This window comes from Myzus persicae, unplaced genomic scaffold (assembly GCF_001856785.1).
Source record: "Myzus persicae strain clone G006 unplaced genomic scaffold, MPER_G0061.0, whole genome shotgun sequence".
NCBI classification, from domain to species: Eukaryota; Metazoa; Arthropoda; class Insecta; order Hemiptera; family Aphididae; genus Myzus; species Myzus persicae.
In genome coordinates this window covers 724,036-743,679 of record NW_019100581.1, presented here as the reverse complement: position 1 = coordinate 743,679, position 19,644 = coordinate 724,036, and the positions used below count along the sequence as shown (strand labels likewise).

The window sequence follows — 19,644 nt, the reverse complement described above, 5'->3', positions numbered from 1 at the left end:
TGCTGCCGTGGTGCGGTCCAATAGCCACCAGAAGCTTATTTTTGGACACACCATGCAGCACGATCCAAAATCCACACGTCGGCCAATATAACGAACGTCCACACCAATGCAGCCAAGAAACCAAACTGCCTGCTGCCTGTCGAGCGTGGACACTGGGCACCAGTAACCGAGCACACGTATACAAACGGGCGAGGTTCTTTTCGGACAGGATCTTGGGCTCAGAGTACCATCCATCGCCTGCGAACAGCACTGACGTTTATGCCATGGCCTGTAACAACCGTCAAACCGGCAGTCTTTATATGGATTGCCGGCGGTGGCCACGATCTGCTCAGGTTCGTCATAGAACTCACCATCCCAACTACAGTCGCCGTAAAGCTTGCTACAGGTTGTCGTAAAAGTGTAACAACTTTTCGCTGCTCATTTTTGTTGCACATGCAATTTAGTTTAGTTCCTGTGCACAACGATTTCGCATTAGGTAGGAAAACAAGTAGTAAAACCTTCAAGTATACAAACCTGCACTTTTCTTTCTATATCGCCGATTACCTACACAGCATATTCTCATCACTAGACACTTACTCGGTCTCTCCATTTCGAGTCTGATTCCAACAATAAAGTTAAGTTGTTTATAGTTAAAAACCACTATATAATATAGGTACTTATTTAATCATAATTATTGACTGTTTAGTATAAGTACCCAATAGAAATGGCCAATAGGCTAGGTATAAGTTTATGTAATTATTTATAGCAATCACTTGTCTCTTCAACTTCTACTTTATTACGGTGCAATATATTATTAGTATTCAGTTATTAGTTTTTGGCAGTCGAATAATCCGATTGCTTTTATTCGTACTCGTACACAATGTGCTGATATCATAATATAATCGATAATATTCCCGTTTGTTCGAGAATATGTGGGCTTCAATACAAGCATACATTTGGCCCACTCAACAAGTGGGCAAGTTAGTAAACAGTAATCAATGTTCATTTGTATTTGTTTACAAACTTAAGTTGATTTTTGTTTTTTTAATAACGATGAAGTGGTTAGAGCAATTTGAAAATACATGGTCCATAACTTATATTCGCAAATTTATTTAACACAAATATATTTCAACTGTGCGATGAATTGGCTTGCACATCACTTGCAATGTGAATAAATAAATATTGTAATACCTATGAAATATTGAACAGTTTGTGGGTTTTCAAATTCCATGTAGGTACGTATAGCGACTCGACTCGACTCGATAAAAATAATATTATTTGAATTCCCAACACACGCTCGTTTTTCGTACCTACGCCGCGGCGAAAACTGTGCGATATATTTTGTTTTCACTAGGCTACCGGACGTTCTTTTGCACTACTTACCACGACGCGCGACACGGCATAATAATAATAACAATAATATGCACCTATACCACGACCACGTTATCCGATCTATCCCGTTCCTCTGCTGATTTCAGACTTGAAACGGTCAATTAAAAAAAAAATAAAAATTAATTTGGGTACGCACCAAAATATAATATATTATAATAATTTAATCTAATCCTCCATGTGTGCACGCACGCCAAGCGCCACGGTACGTTTCCTCGCATGCGCACATCACACACACACACATACGCCACTCACCGTCTTCATATAGTCAGTATGTATAATTATTGTTATTACATAAGAATTCATTTTAGTACACCGAGTCCTGTGCGCACTAACTTTCACCTCCTAACTCATCTGTGTTTAGAAAAAAAAAAAAAAAAAACACGTACCACATTCAAACATTTAAATATTATTTTGTTAGGTATACACACCGACATCAGTGTGAAACACGACAGAATAATAATATAATATAGGTATTACATGTTATTTGTAATGCTATTGTGCTAATCTGTAATAATATAATACTGCCGATGTTTTTAGGGCATCATAAAACTATATTATGGTCTTATAATAATTGTTACGATTGCCGTTTGAAAATGTTGTTTTGTTTTATCCAATACCGGGTGCCGATAACTATGTTTATTGATCGTTTTAATTGTTATGGTTTAGAAAACATCGTTTGGCGCCATTGCGATTCATCGGGGTATCACAATCGTCCGCCTTCGAACTATAATTTAAATATTGACAATACTAAACGAATTCGTATATTGGAAAAATAAAGAATAATTAATGCACGATTCGAAATGGTCCGAACAAATAAAATAGCGGTAAAACTATGTCAATAATATTTTAATTATCAAAATAATAATAAATAATAAACTGTACAAACTATACGTGATTGAATTAATCGTAACATAATATACGTTAGGAATATAATTTACATACAAAATGTCAATATTATAATGCGTACATGTATATACTTACAATGTAATAAGTAACGTAATATACCTAATTATGCAAAAAATTAAGTGTGCACATTTATTATTTATTCTGTAAGCCACTTCGCATACCTTTGTATTAAATCGAAAAAATATACACAGCAAGACGCGTACAAGAGAGCAATTGTTTCATATCGTTATAATAAGAGTCGTCAAGAACATGCGCGCGCAAGTAAATTTAAAGGACACAAGAGAGGTAATAAAAAAAAAAATCATTAAAAAACAGATCTCAGTGGGGACAGAGAGCGTTCTGCTGGCGGCGATCGCGTGTTCATCATCAACACAAACACAACAAATATTTGTGCGTTCATCATCATCGCCGTCGGCCGACGGCGAATCTTAGTCGTTCAGTCTTCGAGTTGTGTTTTGATTCGTGTTCGGAGCAATAAAATCGAACGCGCGAGACAATAATACGGTGGCGGCCGGATCAGTAGAGCGTGTCGGTCGTTTTCTCCGAACTGATTGGCACGCCGTTGTCGCTGGACGACCAGGAGAACGACGACGGGGGCGGGCCGCGCGAGTGCTTGTCCCCGTCCTTGGACTTTTCGTTGGACAGGTGGCCGAGGCCGAGGTTTCCGCCGCCGACGCCGCGGACGAGCGAGTCCAGTATGCGGCGGCGGCACGTGAACGCGACGAACACGAACAAGCCTTGGAACGTGTTGAGGAGGACGAACAGCATCCACATGTACTTGGCGTCCGTATAGCTGGCCACTATGCCGGTGGACCACGTCAGGCCCATGAGTACGCCGAGACGGCAGTACATGCGGAAGTCGCGGCGCACGTGGCGCGTGTTGATGTGCCGGACGGTGGCGCGGCTCGAGTGGATCATGTACGCGGTCCAGCCGAACAGCACGACATTGACGGCCATGATGGTGGTCAAAGGGCCGGCAAAGAACAGCAAAAGCGCCGTTTTGCTGCCGAACCAGCACTGGTCGGCGCCGAACCGTGGACGGACGTCGTCGGGCACGGCGGGCACAGCGTCTGCGGCCACCGCCACAAAGGTCATCATGGCCGGCACCAGCCAGCAGACGGCCGAATAGACGAGGAACTTTTTCGTCTGACGGCCACTGGTGACGCGCAGCTCGACGGTAGCCAGGCGCAGCGAGCGCCAGCAGTCGAAGCTCATCACCAACATCCACGCGAACGACGTGAGGAACGCGTAATAGGTGAATGCGGCGCCGGCGTAGCAGGCGGGACCGGTGAGCCAGTTTCCGGCGACGAACGCGGCGTACGAGCACAAGAGCGACACACAAAACGACGCCAGGTTCTTGCTGGACAGGTTCTTTATCTCGGGCAGCACGGCGAACACGGCCAGGTGCACGATCAGCAACACCGCGGACACGCCCAGACCCACGTAAGTGAGCACCACATACCTGAGCGTTTCGCCGGTGACCTGCTGATCGGCGTCCATGCACACGGCCATCGTGCCGTTTTCTAGCGTCACATACTCGGCGCCGGCGTTGGGCGGCCGCCAGCCTTCGGCCGGTGACGGGTACATGGCCACGACGGAACAGTTGAGCTGCACGCCGTCGCCGGCCACCGACGTCCGCAGCGACTGGCATGTCTTGCTGAACGGGTCGTAGAACTTGTCCGAGCCGCGGCACTCGCGGTGGCCGGGTTGCGCGACGAACAGCGCGGTGAAGCTGCGGACCGCGAACTGGTTGGGAAACCTCACGTGAATGCTGGAGAACTGGCAGGTGACGTTCTGCACGAGCACGTGGTTGCATATGGCGCAGTGTATGTTCTTGTACGGCCGGTCGTCGTAGTACATCACTGTGGTGTACGCCTCGCAATTGGACCGGATCTCGTCGTTCGGCCACTTGGGATGACACGTGACCACGGCATTCGGTAAACACTTCCGGACACGGGTCGTGGCCGGCGCCACTACGATCTGGTCGCAATCGTACGTGTCACCGATGTACTTGACCACCCATCGGCCAGCGGCCGCGTCGTACCGGAGCGTGTTGAGCACCGCTTGTTCGGCGCCCGCGGCCACGCCGAGAAGTGTATTGCAAACGATCCGCGTGTCCCAAAGGATCGGGTCTGCCGCATCGCCGTTGCACACTGCGCAGAACCGGTTCTGGTACGAGTGTCCCGTCGTCCGGCTTGTCACGGGATTACCGAGCATGCCTTCGCGGTCCGCGGTGACCGCATGACACGCGTCCCGCACCCTCGTGTTCGTCCACGTGGCCGGACACCTGTTCACGACGTACGCGCCACCGATTCCGTCTGTGGGCACGCAACCGTATCTAGCAGCGGCGCTCTGCTGTTCCACGGGGTCAAAGTGTGTCGAATCGGTGCAACAGTCGCCGTACTCGCCGCAAAGGTCGTCGCACAGACAGTTTCGCCGTAGTCCGCCCATGCCGTCGTCATTGTCTTGCACTTCCGATGCTGCCACTTTCTGGTCAACTCCTGCGCAACTGGACCGCGGAGGGCAAAACCTGAAAGCAATACCATCGTTATGTTATTAAAAAATTAAATTATTTTAATTTCCAAAATGCACTGAAATCGGAACTTGTCGAAACTTGTCGAAAAATTAAGTGAAAAATCGTAACTGCTCGGACACACAACATAAAATTTAAAAAAAACGATTCGTTGAGGTGGTTCTATTTTTAATGACAACACGTATAGAGTGATCCAAATTTCGATTGTAATTTTTTAAGGTCCGTAACCCATCTGTTAGGTTTCGTCCGAACTGCAGAGTACCTACGCGTTTATATGTGAAAAGCCGTACTGTGAAAATCGATATTTTCGGATCTGCCGAGTTTCACTGCGTGGCTTGAAGTATTTTGGTTCACTATATATTATGGATGATTAAATAATTACGGTAATTGATATGCGAATTGCGAAAAATCGTTAAAGTTATAAAATGAAGTAATTTTTTCATGTCACACGAATTAATTATCAATTTTTTTAAGACACAGTCGTTCAATATACCTAGAGATACAATGCGTCAATGCAATACGTCAAAAAATTAACTATTGAGAGTTATATATATATATATATTATATACAGTGTCCAAAATAACAGTGTGTACATAGTTAAATGATACTCTAAAAACAATAACAAATAAACGAAGCACGTAGGTACGCTTGAACTGTGTTTGGGTTGTCTCCCAAATGTTGACCTCGTATAGTTTTTGAAACACAAAACGTGATTTTTAGCCACGACTCGCACGTGGGATAACAATCAGCAGAGAAAACAATGGGTCTCTGCTGTGTTTCATCCACTTAGGATATTTAAATCCAACATTTAATCGATTATCTTATTATAATATTATGTAAGCGCATGTAAGTGTAATATTATAAAATCGGCGAGTAATACGGTTATTGCACTCATTAGAATGTGTGAAAACCTACACACAACATGAAAAATAAGAAGATGATGCACTACAGTATTAACCTGTGTGTACACAATACTATAAATTAAAATTCCAAGGGTCTTTTCAATAAGCGTGGGCTGTGTAGTAGATATTTTGCTAAACTTTTAACCTCATTCCATAATTAACTGATGTGATGATGAGTTAATATTTGAATGATATTTTTTCTCCACTATAGAATTGTGCATTTTATACAATATTGTTTTTGTCACCTAATTATAATGTTAGTAAATGTAAAAAAAACAAAACAAATTCGGTTATTTTACGTCTTATTTTTAAATTGTTTATATATATAACCTATATATATATATATGTATACAATGTAATTTCATCGGAAATGATTTTTATTTTATCGAACGCATAAATATGCAGTACCTAATGCAACTGATTCATGACTGACGGTCATACAGTTCTAACATGTACACATAACTGACATAAGTATACTCTAGGTATTCGATAGAATGATTTGAAAATGTTCAAATAAATAAAAATTTTACAATTTTAATTGATGTTATTAATAATTAACATACATACAATAAATAACAAAAACAGTTAGGTACCTATTTAATACAACATATAATATATTAAGTCTAACACACTTAGATAATCATTGACACCTAATTTATTAGGAACATGTTAGACATTTTAAAATATATTACATTATTACATACGTCAACATTGCACCAATACTTGTTACTTAAATTACAATTAAAATTAAAGCTCTAGCAAAATAGCAAACAAAAACATAATGAAATTAATATAATAAAGTTAATTTTAAGCGTATTATATAAGTAATGAGACATCCAAAAATAATTTGTTGTTATTAAACACAGACAAACGAAATACACCTTTTAATCTTTTTCTTTTACAATGTCATATAACTCAAATGCCTTATATTACGGTAACTAATAAATAGAGAGATTTCCATTGTTTGGTAATTTTCGAAATATGTACTTATTATATGTATGACTTAAACCAATATTGATTTATGTCACTTATCATATACGTAAGAACATTGCTCGTGATTATTTAAATTAAAGTCTTAAGTCGAAGTAGTTAAATTTTTTCCTAGACGAGCTATGATATCCACATTTCTTAATAAAATATGTAACGTAGATTTCAGTCCAAGAATTCATTAGAAAGAGTTGCGTCTTCAAATAAATCAAAACTCCGACGGATTTCAGCAATTTTTTTGGTGTTGTGTCTACGAAATATACTCCATTAAAAATGGTAATTTCAAGCACAAAAATAGTTCAGAAAAAATGACAATGGCAAACAAAAATATTTAAGACATTACTCATAAGTTATGATCTCAGAGGTTACAACAAACATTTATTTTTATCACGGATTAGCTAGTAACAATAATTGAAGAATTCAGGACGTAATACAATAATACCAAAGGTAGGTTAGTGAGGTATCTACTGCAATCATAAAATATTACGTTCCAGTACCTTCCATAGGTATAACACTTATAAATATTTAGTATTAACAATTTTTTCATTAGCCATTAGGTTATATAATATTACATCAGAAAATAAGTAACAATATAAAATAAAACAATTTTTAATAAGATTTATGTGTTAATTACATTAAAAACAATGATATAATTCCCTACTCGAAGTTACAATAAATTACATTTGGCGTGCAAATAAATATTATTACCATTGTTCTAGAGTTTCAACGTTAAAATTAATATTTTTATACTAATTTTATTAAGGAAAATTACACTTATCTATGATGTCTGCTTACATAATTTAAAAAAAATAGATATAACATAATTCTAAAATATTTGACTAAATAAAATAACAATTATAAATAAATTATATTTTTATCAAAACACATAATAAGACACAGGCATATTAATGTATTATTGTGTTATAACCATATTACATAAATATTATGTTCAAGAGTTCAAAACTCAACACCCGTAAGTTACGATAAATAAAAAAATAATAATATTACTGTTCATAATTCATATCTAAACTACGTGTTAAATAGGTAATATTTAAATTCATTATCCGTACAAAAAAATAGTTGCTTACTTATATGGGTTGTTGAGATCTTCATAGGGAATGTCAATAGCAGCGGTCCACGACTCGAACAAAATGAATATTGCGATAATAAAATGTATTCTAATCTGTACAAACACAAAATAAAAAAAACAGCTATTATTATACATGGCCAGGTACACTGCCGTTTGGTCTGCTAAGAAAATTATTTTCAAATCAGTATTCCATTCATTGATCTGTTATTCAAAAACATACAATATAAAATGGTAATAATATAATAATAGGGTCCCTAATAAAACGTTCCCAAAAGCGTGATGAAATCACATGAAACTAAGACTTCAGCAAGATTCAGCGAAGGATAAAATGTCTGCACGCTCCTTAATTACTTCATAATAACCATACGGAATTCTTATGTGTCATTTAAACGTTGGCGATAAAATATTATTTTTGTTGCATCAGACGTGTAGTGTATGCACGCAGAGAAAGGAGACAAACGTATTTAACGAAAAAATTAAATAATAATGAAAGGCGATTCGCATATTATGTATAATACATTAGGACAGGCATAATATACTACGATGGAAATGTCAGTTTATTTGTCGGTGTAAAATAATTATTGTCACTCGTTCGTTCGTATTATACATATTATAATTTTAGAATTTAGATATTGAAAAAACACTATGATATAATAATTACATTGTGATAATATTATAATATCGGGATGAGTAACTGATTTTAGTTGAAATAAAATATTATGTATAAGTTATGTCGACCGCCGGAAGCACTAGTGGATCAGATGGTGTCGACAAGCCGGTTATGACGATTTTAATGGATATTTTAATTTATTTTTATAGCAAAACTAAAAACATATTTTCGTATCATTACAAATATAAATAATATACCATGGAAGTTTGAATATTTCCTTAGAGTTGTATAACAGAAAAGGTCTCTATATACTATAATACAGGTGGTATAATACACTGCCCCTGTCCCGAAAAACGTTCAAGTCGATTTACTATTGTTATAGAAATTGAATTAATGTGCTTAGGTACGTACGTATGTACCTAAAACAATCAGTATATCACACCGTAACGTTGTTAAAAATAATAAGTACCTAACTAAGTATCTCTGCAGATTTCACCGACACCGAGCGCACATTATAAGTGTCCTCATGACGAATCATGTAGTTTGCATAGACAAATATATTATTATAAAAAGTTGCAGCAACCTGCAAATATTGGTGTACCGTGAAATGATAACGAATATAAACATGTATAGGTAATATTTCAATTTGTATATAGTCGAAAATATAAAACGATTCGACTACCAACATATTTATAATATTACATCATTACTTAGAATTATTTTAAACTGTGCACCAGAAATTATGGTTAGTTTTTGAACTTCCTCTTTTTATCATTGTTACTGTTAATAATATTGTTATCAAACCACCGTTAGAGAGATATGTGATGACGTCATTCAGAACGTTTAAATTCAATGTTGTCAAATTATCGTCCAAAACGTTGTTCGGGTCGTTTGCAAGTACCTAGCTATACCTACCATAATAATTGTGGGAACAAATAGTTAAACAGTCGCAATCTAAGGTTTTATGAATTTGTAAGGCACTATTCAGCCACATCTAGAGGATATTTTAATGGCGGCTTAATATTTTTCTCACGTGCCATATAGCTTTCTAGACGATATTTTTGGGTGAGTCAACATGTCCCGCAAAAAATTTAACACGTCATAATATTGTATATTATTATCATGAATATATGTACACATTGTGCGGGTAAATGACACGATATCGACATCAGCGACAGCCGCGGAGATGGATGTTCGTGAATATTATACACAATAATTCGTCTTACAACTTATTCGTACAATCGTACAAATACTTATGAATAATAGTATACGGAACTTAATATAATATATCAATATTATTCCTCGCTTGATAGTTCACACTGAAATTCGTATTTCATGTAGGCAAATGCATGTTATAGTTTTATACCAATCACGAGTAAGTTAGGTGCTGGTAATTACTTACCCTAATTTGCGGAGTGCTTACGATAATATTGTTGACGCGGTGAACCAACAACTACCTGTTTACTTAATGTTTCCAAACTCTAAATATTAGAGGTAAAGGTAAGCAAATTATTCATAGTAGTTTGATGGCATCGGTCTGTCGGCAAAGTTACTAACTGCTGAATTTCAACTAGAAATATCGCTTGTTTTTTGTTTTAAAATGACTTACAGTATTATTGTACAGACCACTAGACCAGAACTATTTTTTTTTTAAATTCATGCATCTGCCCACAAGCACTACATATTTACAAAAAAACATTTATACAAGCATCCGATCAACCAAAAATACCGCATTTAATTAGTTAAATACTGCCTATTCGATATCATATATTATTGGTTTATACCTATTTATAAAGTTTAGTTCCTTGAGCTTTGACGTGTTATAGTTATTAAACTCATTAGAGTTATTAAAATTACATAATATGTATACACATCTCATTTTGGCTATCATCTCTTTGATCTCACCTCAAGCAGTTAAGCACCACTTTTTTAAAGACTAGCTGTGCTAATGACTGGTTACATTATAAGATTCTTGTTATTAAACTATTTGTATATTATAATATATATTATTATTAATCGACGTTTTAATTAAAATCCTTAGAATGATCGTGGGTAGTTCTTAAAATATTTTTAAAAAATCGTTATGGACGAGCATTTTTGATTAATTACTAGATGAACATAATGTGGTTGGTAAAATATTATTGAATAATAGGTACAGCCATACAGGTTATCGTCATTTTCATCGTATATAAGTTTCCAATTTACGAAAAGAACAATTTAACAATCACGAAATTTAAAATTAAAAGTATTCGTGCTAAGTAATACGTTATACGTACATTTTTAAACTATTGTATTATGACATAGATATCTTAATATCTATACACATAACTTATAAGTAATATACCTACTTGTCGGCAAAAACGTGTATGGAACAACAAGCATAATGTTTATTATTAATTCACAGTTCACACGATACACACACGTTATTCCTATATGTTTACAGCCGTATTCAAATATACAACGTATTTCCAAGGTCCCGTGCATATTTTTATTGCAATATTTATTATGTTTCGCCAAGTTTTTCTTTTGTACGTAATTCTTATTTTATTTAATCCTAGTGAAAGCGGTGTGCTCTGTGTATGGTCTAATAAGCTTGGACTTGGACCTGCAGGTTGCACTCTTCGGTTTGAACCGTAATAGTAACGGTCAGTAACCATAAGCGCATAAAACAAGTTTAACCGACAAATATTATTTTTTACGTATACGCGTTTTAAAAGTGTACGACATGGGTAAACAAAACACGTGTATATTCTTTAAAGTTTAGGTATAGCTACGTGTTGATTAAGCTAATATGAATTAGCAAATCGAGATACAAACTATTCGGGGCCAATAAAAAAATAATTAATGACAGTGTGAAGCGATGGATTCCAGGCACACTTTCGCTATGTCGATAGTGAGTATAACATGTTTTTATACTATAATATTATGTTATTCGTAGAAATCATTAGAAGCAGCTTGTTAACATAAAATCAAAACCGACTCTATAACCTCAAAATTGTTCTTATGAAGTGACCAAAAACTGCAACCTAATGGTGTAAAAATGAACCTCGAAAATTCTAAGCTCGGCAGTAAATTAAAAGAAGTACTTATAACTCCGCCGTTCAAATCGCGCAAACAAAACAATTTCCAACTTCCTCGTGTGTGGACGCCATAATAAATCCGTTTTGCAGTTAATGATGTATTTGAACTTGAAAAATATTTCGGCACGATGTTTTTACGTTACACGGTTTAAAAATAATTTAGATACATCTTTCAAACAAAAAAAAAACATTCAACAATCGAAAACATAAATACCTACCTATTATAGTAGTTAATACTCGTTTTCTTAAAGGAAGTATTTTTGGCCAAGTATTATATTAAGTGGTAAGTAATAGGTATATTGAATAAATGTGTAGTATACTTTATATAGTATAATAGATCCTCTGTATAGATTAAAAAATTTCAATTTGTAAATGTGTTCTTTTAAAAACTTGAAATTCACACGATTACGGAAACGGAAAAGTCCGCTCATTATTAAATTACGATTCTACAGTAAAAACGTATAGAATTACTTAATAATATGTTGTCAATTCTACATTTGACTTATTGTTATTATTATTGTGTTTTAACATTTATATAAAATTAGGCGAGTTACCTGCATTCATTTCATTTTAAACATTTCTTAGAAACTTGTTATTTTACTTAACGTGCGTTGTCCAATAGTTATCCTGTTGAAATATGTTTGATATTGATTTTTATCTTGTAAATATTCTCGAAGGTAAAAGTAATTAGGATGTCTGCGCACTATTTGTTATCTCTCTCTCTCTCTGACCCACGCCCAATATATGAAATTTGCGTTCAGGAAAACACTATATTAACCTTGTGTTGTTAGCTTTGAGAGAATTAACCTATTAGAACATTATCTGTGTCTCTGTACTTCGGCGTTTTTTCAATATTTCAATTTTAAAGCGATATTTTACGAGTATTTTTAAATTGTAGAATTGTATAATTCAAACTTAATCACAACTTGAAAAAAATTTAAAAAAAAAATAAATACCAGCCTACAAACACAAATAAATAGATAATATTCTTAACTTTAAGCTTGATGATAGGCCTCATTCATTATCCATGTAAAACTATCAACACAATTTTGGTTCTGCTGAACTCAAATTTTCTGTGTTGGGGCAGGGGCAGAGAGAGACAACAAATAGTGAGTTGACATCACCCTGACAAATAACGATATATAGGTAGGTAGGTGTCTATATTAAATACTTTGTCAACTCAAAATAATAGTCATGAGTTTTATGTAGTTAGAACTGGTACAATACAGAGAGTTGTTCGTGTAAAACCGTCAAAACAATCGATACAATAGAAGAATATATTTAAGGTTCATGACTATTGATCATAATAAGTAATAATAACAGTATTAATTAACAAGCACCTATCATTATGGGTCGGTACTCGATCCTCGCATTCATCAACAAATTCGATGGGCTGAAATCACGAGCTAATCGAATCGTTCACGTCTGTCTGAGTAATCACTCTTGTTTTTGGTTCATGACAATGATCACTGTCCATAATATCTACCTATTCTATGAAATATTTTTAATTTTAATAGTAAAATGTGATTCCCCAACGTTTCTTCATTCAATGGCATGTCATATAAGACAAGCATGTAGGTGTCTTGTTGTTTACATATCATATTGGTCACGTAATCGTTTTTCTGGTAAATTGTTTTTTTAAATTTGACCTTATGAGCTATTATGACAAAAAATACAACTATTTATGAATCGATTTAATTCCGTCGGATTTTTAGAATTGATTAATTCCATACATTGACATGATAACTACACGTTATAAAACGATTTAAGCCAAAAATATTTTGAAATATTTGTTTTTTTAAATATTTTGACTATTTAAACATATTTATTATTTCTCATTATTGTACTATGCAACATAAAAATAAAAATAAATAATATAAACTAGGTACCTACCTACCAAAAATATAACGACGCTACAGGTTATTATAAAGTTATTTAAATATTATTATGTTCGTATGCTAACATTTATTGTGTATGTCGTATTATAAAAAAAACTATACAATATCATAACACTACACATAGAAACAATGTGGCAATCTTTACATCATTTGCATCAATTATCAGTAGGAAAATCTAAATACATTGTCATCTTAAAGTAGTGTACACGTTTTGTTGAATCATTATTAAGTCCTGAAACGGTTCATATAGGCTCAATATGAATAATAGTTTTACAAAACATTTTGTAATAATAATTGATATCCATGTATACATAATATATATAGCCTAACCTAAGCTTGCTGATATTAGCTGATAAAACTATGTCATGCACCAGACAAATTAGGTACAAAATTATAATGGCATAATATTATTAAACCATTTCACAACGTTAACAGCTCTCAACTTACGATAATTTCCCCGAAAACAATTTCCCACCAAATACTAATCATAATTTACCTATCGTAGCTGCAGAGCCTGTGTATACAGTAAGTTTCATTTAAGTGTATTAAAAATAAATTGTTTTTGCAATTTTTGAATTACAAACTATGGTTAGGAAAGGTAGGTACTTATAAGTATTTCGATAACAGGATCATGTGGATATTATTGTTACCAAAATTTAAGAATAATTTAAGCGAAATTTCCATTTTTTAAATTACTACGTGAAAGCGATGTAGGTAGGTACTCAAAAACAAGTGGAAACGATTTTCGTCTTCACCAACGTGTTTTCACTTTGTATTCAGCGGTTAGATAGTCACGTGTTCTAATAATCGTCTAAGGCCGAGGAATGGGTACATAATTTTTGCACCAACAGCCTCAGTGTAAGCATATATAAAAAATATGACGTCGATTTAACAATAAATGTTAACAATACATAATTCGTAACGGGTTTAAGTTATGTTTGTTAAAGTAAAATCAATATTATGTTTTGCATTAATCGTCAATACACATTTCATCGATTTAATATGTTTTTATTATTTTTTTTTTTTAACTAAAAGATTAAAAAACTAAAATGTTTGTATTATTATCTTTAATGAGGTTTATAATTGCAGTTATTTTAGCATGTTGTAGTGAGGGGTTTGGGGATATTTTAAAATTGAAATAACAACAATAATTACTATGCACATTTATTGAAAATAGATATATGGAATTAGATTAATTAAATCGAGTAGTGGTATATCTATATAGACGTATTTTAATAGATCACTGTAATCTTTATTGAGCAATATTATTTATTTAAAGCTATAAGATTTAAATAAATCATTTAATGAAAATTAGTATCTGCGAATAATTATGACCCGTGTTTTGTACATTTTAAAATATATGTTAAATTAATTTGTTAAGATTATATTATGTTAACTCCTAGTCTATCAGTTTATCTATATTCTATACTGAATCATACTCGTTAATAATACTCAATAAATGTAAATAAAATAGATATTTTAATATTTTAATAAACAATATTAGAGAATAAATATTTTATTTTACATTTGCTGGTTTACCTTAGCTTCTTTGTATGTTAGATCTGAATTCAGGTAAAATAAAAAAGATAAAAATTACAATTTATAAAAAACATTTATATAATATATACCTGAAAGTTAAAAATGTTTAACCATCTATCATAGTTATTTATTATTATAAAATTATCAGCATTAATCTCATTTTATGTTTGGTAGGTTAGATTATACAGAATTACTTAAATACAGTTTATACAGAATTGCTTAATTGTTCATGGGTTTAATGTTGTACATATTTTCTTGTATATAATGTATTTCGAAGTAGTATAGTATTTAAAGAGTTATACTTTTTTCTGGAAGTATGTGAAATGTATTTAAATAATTAAAAAGTATTAGTCGTATACATTTTAAAATATTAAGCTATAGAAGAAATAAAATTTATAGTCTCGTACATTACACAATTTTGATTAGGTTGCTAAATTATTGTACTTTTAATAATTTACTTACGGTATGTTATTACAGAGTCATCGTAATACAAATTACAGATAAACCCTGAAATGAATGCTTGATGGATTTAAATATCAGACCGTAATTTACGAATAATTGCGATTAAAACAGTAGTGCAATAAACGTTAATACATTGAATTGATAACGTCCTTACTTAATTTTATACATATTATGTTGTTTTGCCGTGCAAAAGGTTAATTAAGTTTGGATTCGGTTAAGGGTCACCATAAGATTGTCGTATGGAAGCGGTTGTGCACCGAAAGTAAATCCTTGACGTCCCCGATTGACGCGGGTCGTGGTTCAATGAAGGTGTCCAAAACCTGAACTAATTGCATTGCATTTACTCAATGTATAATTAGAAGAAAAACAACAAATAAAATAAAAGAAGGAATTTCCACACGTATGACGGTGACTGCTGTGTTAATAATTTTTTAACTAAAAAATAAACAAAACAAAAACAAATAAACTGTTTAAAATTGATATTACGCTTTCACGTCTCAGGCTGCTTTGAAACATTAAAATTTTAAATGTTCCGAAGGCCAGTATGATTTTTGAACACACATTTTCGACGCACTTGTCATTTGCTCATATAGAGGATGAATATTTTCTTTGATTCAGACTTTTAATGCAGAGAACTGAGATCAGTTGTGAATTTGAAGTAGGTAATACAATACAACGAGCCACAAAATGTTTTGTGGCTGTGAATCGCTGAATGACAATAGTTGAAATGTCAAATGATTAGCATTTGCGTGAATTTTTTTATCCCTTGTTCTAAGATACATGTATTATTATATAACAAAAGTATTAGGTATATCATCGTATGCATGTTATGTGAATTGAATAACACAACATCCTTTTCGATAAGACCCGTGTCTATACGTCAGAATTCCGTTGACCAAATACTCACGATTTATTTCTTGGTATTTATATTTTTACTCTTATTCGTTCATTATAAAAATACAATTGAAATATTAATATTATGTTGTTAAAAAATTAAAGATTTAAATCGGGCATGGAAAAACAACATGATTCATGGTATTCATTAGTTTAGGTATGAGTATTTACTCTGAGATAAATTTTCAATAAAGAATAAAAAATCTTTGATCCGTGGTGTGGTTTAATTTAATTTTGGAAAGGATTTAGTGCTGGTTAGTATTAAAGTATCTATAATTACAAATCAATCCAAAACCAATTATATTCAACTAACCCCGTCCGAATAGAGACTTATAATATGTCTTCTAACTCCTGCATGGCTGTATTCATATATTATATTATACTACAGAGTATATACCATATAGAAGTCACGTTTCATTCTGAATTTATTAATATTTAATGTGATGGTGGTTTATAAAACAACTGTTATGAAAACCAATTTTTCTTGGACAGATGTTTAAATCAAATTAACGAATCTGTTATTAGAAATTATCAATGAAATTAAATTTGGATGTAATCAAATCCTGATGTGGCCATAGAAAGTTAGCAATATTCTATATCATTTATTTTTATGTCTCGTAAATTAGTTATTAAAATTAAAAAGAAGGTACTTACAATATTATAATATAAATCGTAGAACAAGATATATAGCTGACTTAAAATTATGAAATACATTATTATTATATAGGAATATCTTTTCCCGATAATTTATAGTGATGAATATTTATTAATAAAAATAAATAATATAAGGAACATTACCATTTACCGAGGAATTGTTATTTTTTTTTAACTTTTAATCGGCCTTGACCTAATAATTTCTATTAAATATGAATAAAAATTAATTTGATGACTACTTTCTGACATACGAGAATACACTACCAAAATATAATTTCTGCAATTTTAACTATAGCCCCAATTCTTTCCAACCATATTCGGGCTGGTATAACTTTCGAATCATTCAATCATCAGTAGTCAGAATTCATATAATTTTAAGATGTTTTCATTGAAATGAATGTTACATTTTTCAATTTTTGCAAATATTATGCATCTTTGATACAATAAAATAATTATATCGTAACAAAAACCGATTCATAGCTAAAAAAATGTATTTATTTCAACTCCTCGAAAAGATACTTGATTCAAAAAACAATAAATGTATGAATGGCTGTATTGAATTATTTAATTTCTATTATGTTCACTTTGAAAACTGATGATAAATTATCTAACGACGGAATTACTAATTTTATGCGATTTATCATTTGTATTGTTATTATTTTGTGTGGGTAATGTTATCAAATAAAATTTAAGTCCTACTGATGAATATTCAATAGAAAAATTCTTGATATTAGTCAAATAATGAAGGTATTTATACAATCATATTTGTTTGTCTTGGTAGGTATGTAATTTAAAATATTCCAAGTTCACATAATAAGTTAGATATTTTAAAATGTATTAAGTCAATAAATACGAAGGCACCTAAATGTTATCTCCATGGTTTCTACCGAAATGTATTTTAAATTATAAATATTAAATAGTAGTCGAAAGTACCTTAGGTAGTTGTTTAATAAAAATACTGAACTGTCATCTCATCTATAAGTGACCTTACAAGTTATAATTATTATTACAAGCGGAATAAAAGTTCGATAATCAATGAATAATTTACGATATGTAAATAATATGATCACCCATGTTGCCATTTTATTTACTTCAACATATTATACTTTTTCAGTATTATTTTGTTAAACAAAGATAGTGGAATATTAACTTTGCTATTTTTATACATTTATACTAAAATAATAATGCCTTTTTTAAAAGCATGCGATAACCTATAGATAAAAAAAGTTTAAATAATTTAGTTGTGAAGTCTATAGAATTTATACAGTGATATAACTGGGGCACTTTTCACTCCTTTTTTTACGTCTTTTAATTTTGTTTCATGTATGTAAAAAAATTATTATTTTTATTGAAGGAACTTTTTCTCGTTCTATGTGTTCCTACTACCTACGTACAATTATATTATACCTGTCTGCCCGTGACCTCCAAAAGTGAAAATATTTAGTTTAATAAGTTTATAACATGCAGTATTAAAATACCGATTGGGTTATGTTATAATATTTTATACATCTGAATACTATGAAGTCGGTGGTACCAAATTCAAAAATAATGTGTTCCTACATATTACATTTTTATAGTTGATTTGTCGCATACAAACGAAAGCGTCAATAGTCGTTCAAATTCAGTTGAAGTAATATGGATGTTACCCATATGGCATATATTTTATTTAAACATTGTACCTATTTTCGATATGGTGTATATGTAACCACGGATATTAGATATAATATTGATACTTATAGGCTTCTATATAGACTTTTTTCATTTGTGAGTGACAGAATTAAATGACCCCTCTCCCTTCCAAATGAACACATTTTTGTCGATATTTTTCTTTGTTTACTTTTATTCAACTAACAAAGAAAAAATAATTTTTGTATTTAAGTTAAGTTTTCATTTTACTTTATTATTAAGTAAACATAAGAAATTTTCTGGGCCAGTTAAGATTGCTGCTCGCATTTAAAACTCTTTCCAAACCATGTCACTGATACCTCCCTAACGTGGAAACAGCTTAGTATTATTTAAAATAACATAAATAAAATATTATTGATTGGTTTTTGTACATAAATATATTATTGATATGTTTAAAGTTTACAACCGGACTGTGTTAAATTTGAAGTAACCAAGGAAGTACTTATTACACACATTATGTTAACATTTTAATATTACATTTATTGCAGTTTTACTCACGTCAGATTTCATACTGTCGACCGTTGTATATTGTATTACATGTCAATGGTCAATCGTCGTACGGACATTCAATAATAACAACGTTTACGATAATATTATATTAATGTGTTACGACTGACGACACGTGAAACGCGCAAACATCGAATAAGCCCGCCAAATACGACGATATAGACGCGCCAACGCACTGTTTCACGGGAAAAATAATATTATTTTACCTATCGAGTGAACCAGCGCCAGTCGCACGCACGAGGAGACTACCTGACTACATTATTGTTGCTTGCTAACCAGCTATCTTGGGCGACGGCCTCAGTCATCGTTAACGTGTTCATCTCGCATTCTCGTCCCCTCCTTCGGCGCAAGAGGACACGCTCGGAGTTCTTGTGGTGGTCTCGTATATAGCGACGTTGTTATCGTTTTACGTTGTGCGTCTTAGATATTATTTTGATTCCGTAAAAAGAAATATAAAAAAAAAAAAACGTCTAGGAAATCGAAAAAACTTGTTTTCGTTTCCACGCGCAATTCTCTGTCGTACAT

The 19,644-nt window shown here is 33.2% G+C and overlaps 1 protein-coding gene across 1 annotated transcript; it reads right to left on the bottom strand.

Moving 5' to 3' along the window:
* Positions 1–2,196: 2,196 nt before the first annotated feature.
* Positions 2,197–19,382, bottom strand: LOC111034651. Its single transcript, XM_022315959.1, has 3 exons — positions 19,111–19,382; positions 7,788–7,882; positions 2,197–4,807 (listed from the first exon to the last, which is right to left on the bottom strand). The coding sequence occupies exons 1-3, from the start codon at positions 19,120–19,122 to the stop codon at positions 2,794–2,796; spliced, it is 2,121 nt and encodes a 706-aa protein (XP_022171651.1). The 5' UTR covers positions 19,123–19,382; the 3' UTR covers positions 2,197–2,793.
* Positions 19,383–19,644: the final 262 nt, after the last annotated feature.